Here is a 13200-nt window from a genome sequence, read left to right on the forward strand (position 1 = left end):
AATGAGCAACGACATTGCTAACGTAAAATCTACTAAGCGTATACTCACTAGTAAGTTTAATATGAAAGATCTAGGAGTCGCCAATTTGATATTGGGAATTAATATTCATAAAACTCCTCACCGTCTAGCGTTGTCTCAATCACATTATATTCGAAAGGTACTCGAAAAGTTCCAAGTACTTGAATTTCAAAAAGGCAAAGACACCAATTGATGTGAACCTTGATCTTGCTAAGAATAAAGGTGAAAGTCAGTATTAATTAGATTATGCCAAAGTATTGAGAAGTTTGATGTACGTCATGAACTGTACACGATTAGACATAGCCTGCGCTATAAGTAAATTGAGCCAATACACAAGTTATCCCAATCAAAATCATTGGATGACAATGAAATGGGTTTTGGTGTACTTAGATGACACTCAAAACTAGGCTTTGAATTACAACAATATCCAACATTTGTTGAAAGATATAGTGATGCAAATTGAATTACTGGGTGGGTCAACTAAAACTATATCCACGAGTGGATATGTTTTCACTATTGGCGGAGGAGCAATATCTTGGAAATCATCCAAACAAACATGTATAACTCGCTCTACAATGGAGTCTGAATTCATAGCCTTAGACAAGGCAAGTGAAGAAACTGGATGGCTCCGAAATTTCTTAGAAGATATTTTATTTTGGCCCAAACAAATGGCCCCTATATGCATACACTGTGATAGTCAAGCTACAATAGGAAGTGATGGGAGTGTTATGAATAACAACAAGTCTCGTCACATATGGTGAAGACACAACTCTGTTAGGCAATTACTCTCTAGTGGAATTATCAGAATTGACTATGTAATGCAAAAAATAATGTATCTGATCCACTTACAAAAGACCTAACTAGAGAGGGAGTTGAGGGATCATCGACATGAATGAGACTATAGCCGAGGACAAGTCATCGTGACAATAACTCTACCTCGAAGACTCGAGATCCCGTGATCTAGGTTCAAGGAGATCAAACAAAGTCATAGATGACGGTTCAATATTGTCAAAAATTATTTTATGGTCCATTCTCATGATGAGACAATGATCAGTAACCATGATAAATGCATTAGAACTTTTTAATGGTTTCAAAGTTTGATATAAGGTATATCAAATAGTGTATCTACAAAATGACACATTTAGAAATCATATATTAGTAAGTGTGAAGTGTAAGCCACTTCAAGGAGAATCCGGTAAGGTTAGTTCTCTACGCACTTATAAATGTTCATGGCTGAAACAAACAAAACAATGAGAACCAAAAATAGTTCAAGGGTTGATTGTGTGACTTATGTTGTCTAGATATACACCAAAGCTCGACGGTTCAAAGATATCAAATCTACAGATTGACCGAGTATATCCGATATATGTTCACTACGAAAAGTTTAAAGGAAAACCTACTTATCTGGATATAATTAATCCTTACTTACGAGACATACAAGTTTTGTAATTGATATTTCTCCCAATCTCACTCTTTTCTTAAACATTAATTTAGATTTGTTGATACTTTTTTCTTTTTCTATGTTGTGAGTTCTTTAGGATTTAAATTTTTTAACGATTTCGAAAAAAATAATTTTAGATACGTATTAGTGTTGTCAGAAAAAATGGAGTTCTATCGAAATTATTTTTGATGCAATTTGATTTTATTTTATTTTTGACGACAATAGATTTAGATATTGGTGGTGTCGTTGTTGGGCGGTGAAAGAAGGGGAAGAAAACAATGGCTTGAAAAATAAAAGGGGAAGAAGATGACTGGAGAAAGAATGGAAAGGAGAAGTGTGGATATGATGACAATAAATCTGGTAAAAAATAAGATTGCGTGGAGAAGAAGAACGACTGTAGCTCGAGAAAGAATGAGAATTAACTTTAATGGTGGTTATGACTGCGACTGCGGTGGCGGAAAGTTGATGGCAATGGTGGTTGAGTTGAGTAAAAAAATAAGAGGAGATGATAATTTAAATTTAAAAAAAAATCTTTTTAACTAAATGATGTCTTTCACACACTTCTCGTGCGCGTGTTACACATATATTGCCATGTTAGCAATTTTTTTTAAAGATACACATTTATTGAATTGTAGGCATTCAATAAGTAAAAGATTGAATTGAAGTGTCTAAATGAAATATATGAATAACTTTAAGAGACTGCTTATTCGGTTTGGATCATTGTTACCCATTGTATTGTATTGTATCGTTACTATGCCTACAATATTTGTTTTGATTGTTACTTAAAATGTATTGTATTGTATTGGTAAATTCCGTTGTTACGTAACAATGAAAACCCCCATTTTATGGAACAACCAATTTGATGTGTTTCCATTGTTACTTAATTTCTTTTTTCAATTATATCTTTACATAATATTTTATAATACTATTTTACCCTTTACCTTATATTATTTAATTCTAGTCGAACCTCCTACCCTAGAATAATTAAGGACCTTTTAGTAAATTTATAAATTACAATACAATACGATACAGTCAAACCAAACAATAAAAATGTTATTAAACAACAACAAACAATACAGTCTAGCCAAACATTATATCTACCATATAATACAGTACAATATAATACAATACATTATGAAATAATGAGTAACACTGATCCAAACAAAGTGCAAGTCTTTTAAATATAGATATCTACATTCTACTGCACGAAGCAAAAAATTAAACATTATGGGTAAAAATTAAATAGTCCGGTTTCATATAATCACTCTTTGTTTTTCTAGACTAGTCATTGTGAGGGTTTACAGAAAAAAATGCAAGGGGTTTTGAAGGCTCACCAACTTGCTAGGGTTTTGAGACGCTCGTCCTCTCCGATTTTACTCTACTCAGTGTCGCGTGTTTTATCTCCTTGTATCCTTGAAGATATTCAATCTTCTTCTCAATGGCGTGGTTACTTTAACTCTGGTAATATTCCATCTTCACTTTGGGTTTTTCCTTTAATCCTATATCTATTAAACAAGGCTGCTTTTCTTCTGCAATTTGATATATTCTGGAAGAGAAAACACGGAAAAATGACAACTTGATTATGTTTTCTGCGTTTGGTGTATCTAGTGATTTGCTGGAAAATTGGGCGACCCCCATAATCTTTCTGGGAAATCTACATCATTGGTATAAAAATTTAGAATGCTATTTAAAGATTTTCCAACTAACCTGATTTTGCACTTGAATGCTAGTAAAGTTGCTGTTTTTTCCAGCTTAAAAAATGACAGATTTGACTTACCGGTATCCTAATATCAGTATTCTGAATAAACAGGTACGATTTATGGAAATTATATGAAAAAAGAATGCAATCTTCAGAGAAATATATGTCGGTGTCAGAAATGCTCTGTGATGCTCAGGGCTTCATTTTCTACGGAAGCAGGGACAGTTGAAAGTAGTGTGACAGGTGATAGTTGTCTTCTGTTTGGTTTTGAGTGGTTTGATTTAATTTCTTTCTGAATCATAGTTTTACAGCAGAGTCTGTGAAGGAATTGTATGACAAGATACTGAAGTCTGTCGTGGATCAAAGAAGTGCTCCGCCCAATGCCTGGTTGTGGTCCCTAATACAAAGTTGTGCGAACCGTGAAGATGCTAATCTTTTATTTGACATATTGCAGAGACTTCGGATATTTGTTAGTCTTTTTATCTTCTTAATAACTTATGAATATGAGGTCCTTGCTGATTTGCACATCTAATGGTAAGTAGCACGTGGTGTATGTTTGAGTGCAGAGACTTTCTAATCTCCGTATCCATGAAAACTTCAACTGTGCTCTCTGCCAGGAAATTACTAAGGCATGTGTACGTGTTGGTGCCGTTGATTTGGGTATGATATCAGATGTATCTTTATTGCTCAAATCTTTTGTTATGTTCACAAGAATTGCAAACCTATTTGAGACTTCTCTTTTGCTATTTCTTCTGTAGTTATGCTTATTTAATAGTTGCCATCTTTTGTAGTGCAAACTTGTTAATATCTATAAAGAAGGTAGTCTTTTGGACTGAAATCAGAAATGCATCTCATCTTGTTGCTTTGGCTCTGCTACACTTGCTCATCCCAGCTAAATAAACAATAAGTTTGTCAACTTCTGGTTAAAATCTCCATATTTTTGTGTGTGAGAAATTTCAGGTAGGAATACACTTAAACATGTTCAGTTTTTAAGTTCATTTTGTGGTTATAAAACTTTCAAAGGGAAAGATTGACCATCTTTGGATTGTAATTCCTGCTGGGATGACATGTAAGTTATCCCAGGGGTCATCTTTATGGATTTTTTTTATGCGGAAGTTAAATCTTTCAAAAGACAAATAACTTAGTAAGTCCATAAATGAAATAAAAAGAGCACTAGAATTATTACATGTATTTGATTATTTTATTGGTATATGAATGGACTGATGGGTTGTTAAACTGAATTTTCAAGTATTTGTGTTAACAAAAAGCTTGTTGAGAATGTTAAAGCTTCACCTTGTATACAGGTAAGAAGGTGTTGTGGAAGCATAGTGTATATGGACTGACTCCTAACATTGGATCTGCGCACCATTTACTGGTAATTTGGGTTCAACTTCGGCTTCAAGATGTATTATATGTGTATAATGATTATGCCATTTTAAAAAAATTGGTTTTGTATGACTGCAGTTATTTGCTAAACAGCATAATGATGTTAAACTCTTGGTAGAAATTATGAATCTGGTGAAGAAAAATGACTTGATCCTGCAGCCTGGAACTGCAGATATAGTCTTCAGGTACAAATCCAATATAAACCATTTCCGAATATCTCCTCCTCTTTGTGCTTTTTTTTCTCTTTTTTAATTAATTTTGTGGTGCTCCTATCTTTTTGTTTGAAAATGTAATTTTGTGGCACTCCCATTGTTCTTTACCAGCATGGTTTTTCTATATTTGTGTAATCTGAGGACCATAATATCTGGGAAATTGTCAATGCCATTTTTTTACTGACTATACACATAATTAATCATGTCTTTAAGTCCCTAGAGATTAGCTCAATTGGCAAAGTTTGACAAATTGGTGTAAACAAGAGTTGAGAGTTGGGGGATATAGTAGTACTAGTTGACTTCATAGGTAACTTGCAAAGTTGCTCTACTTTTGCAGTCCTCTTGGAGTAATTCCCCTACTTTTGATGGGTGTAAGATTCTTCCTCATCATTTCTTGGATGGTGAGTTTTTTTGTGAAAGTTTCCCTTTGTGTCTTAGGGTCTCAAGTTTGAGCTCTGGGCCAGGAGAACTAAATCCAACTTTTAAGTGGAGAAGGGTAGAGGGGCGGGCCCATCATCCTTAAGTTCCGGAGGCTGCGGATGGCCGAAAGGGCTAGCTCCAGACAGATTTCTTCGTCATTTAAAAAAAATCATCTCTTGAACACACTGAGAGGAAGTAGGAACCCTTAGGCTTATAGAGGTTTGTGTCTACTGCTTTGCAGAAAAAGATTGATTTCTATTTGATGTTGGTGCTTAATTTTTAAATTCTGATGGTCTGTTAATTAACATTAACATTATCTGTGCTATAACGTTCATGGTTTAATCCTTTTTATTGAGGTCGAGCAAATTCTGGAATTCATATTATATTGCATTTGGTTTCAGTTGGATTGCACCTATGGAGTGATAGAGACAAAAGTACCTTTTCTACTTCATTAAAATCATGAGAGCATAATAAAATTGTGCTTTTCGAGATCAAGTAGGATAGTCCTCAATTTTTGCATACTTCAGAGTTGGCCCTAACTTCCGTCCTAGAGTTTTGTGCTGATAGGATGGTAGATATACAAATTGTTCCGAAGCATGATTTATCAATAGATGTGGTCTTATATAAGGGTCATGCAGTAACTGACTTTTGGTATGCTAGGGCATGCATCACACTGGATAATGTTTTAATAGCTAAAGTAAATATTGCTCTACAAAGAAGATTCAATTTCTTATTTGGACACAAGTAGTGTGCTCAAGTGATTTTATTTTGGTCTTCAGTGATGAAAGATGAATCCTACAGACATACAGGCATGTAGATGCTTTCTTCTACTTGTTTTGATCATAACATGTATGTTGGGCAATTAAAGGGTAATTTCCTATTTAATGACGTGGTGGTATAATCTAATTTTTTGCTGAAATTTTGTAGATATTTTTTTTGAGAAGGTACCATTTGTGTTTATTGACAAGTCAGTACATGGGTAGTACATGGGTTGCACTGAAACCATGTATATATTGATAACACCCAACAATGTGGTCTAGTGGTAATTGAGGTTGGTTGAGAACCATGGCATCTCAAGTTCAAATCTCACTTGTGGCAAAAACACTTGGTGATTTGTTCCCATCTATCATTCCTTGGTGGACAGTGTTATCAAAAGCAAAAATCTCTGAAGTCAGTTGGGTCTTTAAGCGCAAAGTGCAAATAAAATGTGAGCTTTAATGAAAAAAGGTGCTATGGGAGAAAAAATGCAATTATATATGTTACTAATAATTATAAGCATGAATGACAAATATATGAACAATGAAATTGATTTTTTACGATAAAGTGAAATATCAATTGTTTAGTGTCGCCTCTTTGGAAGAGGCTCATTGGCAAGGGAAAGTATGCCTAAGAACCTTGATAATGACATTGAAGCACACATTAAGCGAGGTGAAGCGTTCAACATATTTTGAGCCTTGCTTCAGGGCTTAAATGCGCCTTTGACAACACTGGGTGGACAGAGTTACCGGTACCTATGCTAGTGGGAGGTAGTAGGTAGTTTGTGGAATTAGTCTAGGTTTGTAAGCTGAGTAACAACAGTTGGGGATGGAAAACAACGTGGCGCAGTGCAGTTGCAGGCCAAACTCACTAAGACTCCAAATTGCGCCGAATCGCGTAGATGAAAATTCCGTTTTCACCTTGCCCACTTAATTTTTTTTCTTTTTTTCAACTGAGTTTGATATTAAAAATGAAATTCATAAAATTCTTTTTTATCATTGTCTCTTGAAAAAGTCAAACCCATCAATTTAAAGTTGTGTCTGCCCCTGCTTACAATATACTGTAATTTTACCTATTATAGTAGGCTATCTATTTTATTTTTAGATAATTATCTATAACATAATTATTTGAAGTGATTTAATAGTGCAAATTCTTCTTAACGGTGTCAATTTTTTTGAGATAAAGGTAACTGTGTATTCTCAAAAGGCTCATCATCTAACAAATGATGAGCATAGGTCACTTGCAATCTCATCAGAGCATATCAAGCTATCCTATGGGAGATCGCAAATTGCCTATGAAGTCAGCAAAAAGTTCTATATCCCCCATCATATCTTGTTTACACCAAAAAAGACTGAGACAATTCATTCTAATTTTCTGGATGTTGTTTCTCTTCTCCACAAAGCATCTTCCGTTCCTTTCTTTCCATAGGGACCACCAAATGCAGGCTGGGATTAACTCCCACCAATCTTCATTAGACTCCCTTCTTCCTATCTCCTTCCAGCTATAAAGCAAATCCTTAGCGGACTTTGGAACTACCCAGCATACACCAAGAAGACCAAAAAACATGTTCCATAGACTTGTAGCTACTTTGCAATGAAGGAATACATGACTATTAACTTCTGCATATTGATCACACATAAAGCATCTTGAGCATATCTGTCTGCCTTTCTTCTGAAGCACTTTATGTGTTAAGCAGGCCCTTTTGCACACTAACCAAGCAAAACATGAGGTTCGTCTGATTAGGTAAAACAGTGTCTAAATTACATTTGTTTGGATAGCTTCGTCTGAAGTCAGCTTTTGCATCCGATTTCCTTTGCATCAGTACCGGCAAACACCTGATGATTATTTTGAAAAAATAAAAAGAATGGTGGGATATTACAGTCTATATTCCCAACCCGCAAACCCGCCCCTCTTAATGTTTTTTAAAAATATTTAAACCCAGTCCTCCCCGCAAGCGTTGTAATCTGCCCCTCCACTCCCCATAAGCGCTGTAACCCACCTCGCCCCCGCCTTATCACATCCCTAACAACAGTCTGAAATTGTGAGGAAGCTGCAACTTTTTGACATAGAAACAGAACACATAGAGCTTAATGATGAAGCAATGCTACTAAAAGCTGAACATTCCATGGAATCGGAGGAAATTGCCAAATTTTGGGAGATCTCATTGCGGCCGAAATTGAGGTGATTTAAGGGTTGAGCACAGTGATAAAACACCAAGTTTTTCCATAAGCTAACAAACACACACAAGTTACGACTACATAGAGAAGGTGGAATCTTATGGAATAGTTTTAAAAGAAGAGCGAATAAACAATGAAATCTTGAGGTTTTATGAGCCCCCTCTATAGTGCCTCAGATCATTGGAGACCTGCATGAACATATGAGGATATATTTTAGAGGAGGAAAGTCCGTGGATGAAAAGTCCCTTTGACCAAGCAGAGATCTTGGGGTGATCAAAGATTGCAACGGAGACAAAGCGTTGGGGCCGGATGGTTTCAAAATGGAATTTTACGAAAGTTGGGGTTCTATCAAGTTCAATCTTGTCAGAGCCCTCGGTCATTTTCACACTCAAGGCAAGTTTGAAAAAGCCTCAATGTTTGCTACATTGCTTTAATCCCAAAGAACAGGGCCAAGAATTTAAAGTACTATAGCTGATAAGTTTAATTGGAAGTTTCTACAAAGTGCTCTTAAGCTATGTTGGGCCTTCCTCGTGGTGTTAAAGCAAAAGCAGCAGCAATTTGGGATGATGTCTTGGAGAAGTGTGAGAAAAAGTTGCTTTGTTTGAAGTGAAAGTATCTCTCGCTTGGTGGAAGGCTAGTTCTAATTGACAGCGTACTGGGTTCATTGCCTACTTATACTATGTCCCTATTTTCCTTAACTGTTTTTGTGGTCAAAAGACTGTATGAACTGTGAAGGGACTTCTTGTGGCAAGGGAATAGAAGCATTCAACTTGGTAAGATGAGAGAAAGTCGTTACGGATAGGAGAGTAGGGGGCCTTGGAGAAAAGAATTTGTTGACTCAGAATTCCAGTTTGCTGCACAAATGGCTTTGGAAGTTTAGTCAGGAGGAGGCATTATTATGGAGAGCAATTATTGCAGTAAAATATGGGCGCCTTAACTCATGGACCACCAAACAATCGTATCATCATCGCCCCTATGGCTCCTGGAGACATTAGAGAACATTGGGATTTCTTTCATTCCGATTCCTTTCTGCACACTGAAATGGAATAAGGATTTTTTTCTGGAGAGGTCTTTGCCTTGGACATTCAACCTAAATGGAGCAGCACCCCGTTCTTTTCAGCATTCCACAAATCTAGGATGTTACTATCTCTGACTTTTGGAATGGACATGGCTGGAATTTTAATTTTGGGCGTGGTTCCAATGACTGGGAACTGAGCAGTGTGTTTTTATTGCTGTTACAGCTGCAAAGATGCATTCTTTTAACATCCAAAACTGATTTTCTTCTGTGTAAAGGTGATTCAAAAGAGAGGCTCACTGTTAGAGGTTGCTATCAGTACTTAAGCAACTCTAGTGCATCCATCCCTGATTGGCCTTGGAAGTGCATTTGAATAAAACAAAGTCCCTTTGAAGGTGGAGTGCTTCACATGACTGGTGGTTCATGGAGAGCATCTGGAAGGAATGAACTGCTAGAACTTTGAAAGCAATCTGAATCTGTAATTAGCATTAAATACAAATGCATTTCTCTTCTATATTTTTGGTGAAACATGGCAGTTGTAAATGACACACAGGCCATGATAGACTTTTTGATCTCATTACACTACATGTAGTGGTCTATCTTGCTCGGACTCTTAAAATAATGTCTGAGGGGTGCGTGTCGGATCTTTCAAAAGTAGTTAATTTTTGAAGAATCCGACATGGGTGCGGCATCATTTTTGGAGAGTCTGAGCAACATAGGTAGTGATGCTACCTCCTGTACATAAATTGCTACATGTTCTTGATGCTGGATATCACTGAACTTCCCTTTAATGATAGGGAAAAAAAGTAATAGCAGTTTTATTATTGCTATGTCAACGTCTGAACTCCAAGCTGCTGCTTAAGTTTTCCTTATAAACTTCATTCTTTCTAAAAGTATCTCTTTACTTGTTGTAATGGTTTACTGCAGCATTTGCTCCCAAACTGATAATTGGGATTTGATATGCAAGTATGGTAAAAGGTTTGTCAAGGCAGGAGTGAAGCTACGGAAGACTTCCTTCGACACTTGGATGGAGTTTGCCTCAAAAATAGGTACTAGTTCTTCCTTTTCTCCTATTTAGAACTTTTCTAAAGATGACCAATCAAAAAAAGAATTTTTCAAAAGAGATAGAACTTTATGTTGCAATCTTCTAATTTGTTACTCGAGTACGATAGTGGTTGATGGTAAGTTTCATAATAGAACCAAGTAATAGGGTGAATTTCTTAGTGGCTTCAGTTGTTATGGATAATAGTTTCCATACGAACACTAAAGCTTACTGCATCTTTGGCACACTAATGTTGACTGCATTTGCCTCTCTGCAGGAGATGTGGATGCTTTGTGGAAAATTGAGAAGATACGATCAGAAATCGTGAAGGAACATACTCTTGGAAGTGGACTTTCATGTGCTAAGGTAATTTGTTTTCTTAGTTCTGATTTATTTTTATTTTCTTTACCTGCCTCCTTATCTTGTTTCAGCTCAGAACTGAATTACCTTGAAGGGGATAAAAATTTGTAGCATATAGCCTACTGGAGAAGTGGTTTAGAAAATATTGAGGTCTTGATGGTAGACTTATAGACACATCTTTTTTGTGGTTTCTTGCATTTAACACCATAGTCACTTACCTTCCGAAAGAATGTGTGTCTGGATCACTCTGATCTGAATAGTAGCACCTTCTCTTTTCCATCTTCTTAAATTCAACTGAAGTAGGCAGCAATTGTTATGTAGCAAACTTGCTGATATAAGGGCCAGCTATCAAGTTCAATACATGGTTGATCTACAGTGCTAGAGAAGTATTTCCCCACTGAGCCTTTGTAGTTTTTGACAGCCTCAGAGTGGGTTGGATAATGGTAAAATGCAGCATCAATGTAAAAGATTATTGGGGAACTCCTTTAACATTGATTAGAAAATTGACTAGTTGATTGGTGTCTATTTCTTGACGATGATTATGAAACTCCTGTCTGCTTTCTAATTGCTTGGAAGTGCAACATGATGAACCTGCACCTATTATTTAACATCTTTTGCTTTCGGCAAATCTAATCCAAGCACTGGAGAGAGGGACAGATGTGGTCTTGAGCTATACATTAACAAGATTTGGTTTTGTTTGTAGGGTTTCCTAATTGACCACAAACCTGAAGATGCTGCTGCCGTCATTCATTTACTCAATCAGGTTGCTCCCAGTTTTTGCTTGTTCTAACCTTTTGGAGTCTTTTATTTTATTGTTTTATGGAGAGGTGTTATAAAACATGAGTATTGCTTGTGCAATAGTAAGGATATTTTAATTTTAATTGGAGCTTTGTATATAGTTAGCTCTTAGACAACTAGAATGGACTAATGCTCAAGTGCTCAAACGGTTGTCCATTGTATTGCCCAATGGAGAACGTGCGATATTGACTTCAGCAATTTGATAAATTACTGAAAATTCATGGTGACCCCCCATAATCATGTTGTACATCTTCTTTTTTTGGATAATTGATCATGTACCTCCACTTTTGAATAGGCTTTTTAATATCAGTGACCATCTCAATTATCAACAGCTTTCAAATGTTGATTTCTTGAATGTTCATAAATTGACCAACTGATACATTAATCATGTAGCATGCACCTGATGGTCAGAGAGAGCAAATATATCAATTCTATATGAATTGCCAGATATTAATTTCTTCAAAGTTCATTCAATCTTCCTTGCTATTCTGATCTTCCAAACATTGCGGTATCTTATGATATGTGATTAAGGACTGTTGTTATTATACAACTTTACCCTTTTTAAAAAAAAAGAAGAAGACAATGTTTGGCTCAATGAAAGGGAGGGAAGACCCCCCCCCCTCTCCCAGGGTTAGCTCAATTGGCTAAGGTTGAGGAACTTGTGTCTTAGTCACAAGTTCGAGTCCAACGCCTATTTAAGTTGAGAAGGGTAGAGAGGCAGACCCGTCATTTCCGAGTTTCAAAGGTTGCGGTTGGCCCAAAAGGTTGGTTCTAGATGGATCAAATCCATGATGTTGAACCAGTAGCTTCGAACACTCCTAGAAAAAACTAATGGAGAGGTCGAAATCCAGCAAATCCAGCAAATCCACGATGCTGAGCCGCTATCCATACAAAGTCCTGGAGTCCAGACAGACGCAGAGGTCGAAGCATCCAATTGGATAAGTTCACATATTCTGGAACTTAGCAGAACTTACGGAGTGGCGTTTGAAGGTTTTAGGGGAGAAACACATGCATTACTAATGAAGCTCGATGAAAGAAAGAGGGGGATGGAGAAGAAAGGGGAAAATAGTGAAGCAACAGCCTCTCGACAGAGAGGAATTGGCAAGAATGAGCTGAAGAAGTTGCAGTCTAATTTGAATCAGGAAGTTGAAGGTGTAAGAAACAGAGGGAGAGTCCAGCCACTATTTCTCAAATGAAAGTAAATATATTATCATGGAATGTTAGGGGGATTAACAAGATTTCAATAAGGAATCTGGTTAAGAGCTCTCTACTTAAATGGAGAGCTGATGTTTACTGCTTTCAGGAGACAAAAATCAGCAAGGATGTAGACAGGATTGCCAAACAATTGTGGGCTAGTAGATGGATGAGGTGTGGGTATATCGAAGCCGATGGCAGCAGCGGGGGGGTCCTGATTATGTGGGACTCAAGAATTTGGGTGGGCAGTAGTGTAGAGGAAGGAAAATTCTCAATTACATACAAATTCGAAGCTGTCCAAGACGGGTTCTGCTGGTTTCTCACTGGTGTGTATGCTCCACACACTAGAACTGAAAAATTAAAATTAGAATGCTGGGAAGAAATTGCTGCAGTTAGGGAGCTATGTGGAGGTCCGTGGGTCACTTGTGGGGACTTCAACACTGTTAGAACAATGGCCGAAAGGAGAGGATGCAGGAGAATAACCAATGTAATGACTGATTTCTCGAGGTGGATAGAGGATATGGAGTTACATGACCCTTGTCTAAGGGGTGGGAATTTCACATGGTTCAGAGGGCCTAACCAGCACAGTGCTGCTAGGCTGGATAGGTTTCTCTACTCAACTGAGTGGGATGAACAATTCAGAAACATTAGACAACAAATTATGCCTAGAGTTATATCTGAC

General features: G+C 36.8%; 1 protein-coding gene across 2 annotated transcripts in view; it reads left to right on the plus strand.

Moving 5' to 3' along the window:
- Nucleotides 1-2706: 2706 nt before the first annotated feature.
- LOC102579594 (uncharacterized) overlaps nt 2707-13200 on the plus strand; it is a 16755-nt gene continuing 6261 nt past the window's right edge. The window contains exons 1-9 of one of the 2 annotated variants that reach the window (XM_006342322.2): nt 2707-2920; nt 3270-3401; nt 3470-3627; nt 3725-3818; nt 4463-4533; nt 4623-4729; nt 10052-10173; nt 10444-10532; nt 11230-11289. In XM_006342322.2, the coding sequence (XP_006342384.1) occupies nt 2770-2920; nt 3270-3401; nt 3470-3627; nt 3725-3818; nt 4463-4533; nt 4623-4729; nt 10052-10173; nt 10444-10532; nt 11230-11289 (984 nt within the window). In that variant the 5' untranslated portion in view covers nt 2707-2769. The remainder of the gene's footprint in view (nt 2921-3269; nt 3402-3469; nt 3628-3724; nt 3819-4462; nt 4534-4622; nt 4730-10051; nt 10174-10443; nt 10533-11229; nt 11290-13200) is intronic. The other variant, XM_006342323.2, reaches the window with a different exon arrangement.

This window comes from Solanum tuberosum, unplaced genomic scaffold (assembly GCF_000226075.1).
Source record: "Solanum tuberosum cultivar DM 1-3 516 R44 unplaced genomic scaffold, SolTub_3.0 scf00037, whole genome shotgun sequence".
Classification (NCBI taxonomy): Eukaryota; Viridiplantae; Streptophyta; class Magnoliopsida; order Solanales; family Solanaceae; genus Solanum; species Solanum tuberosum.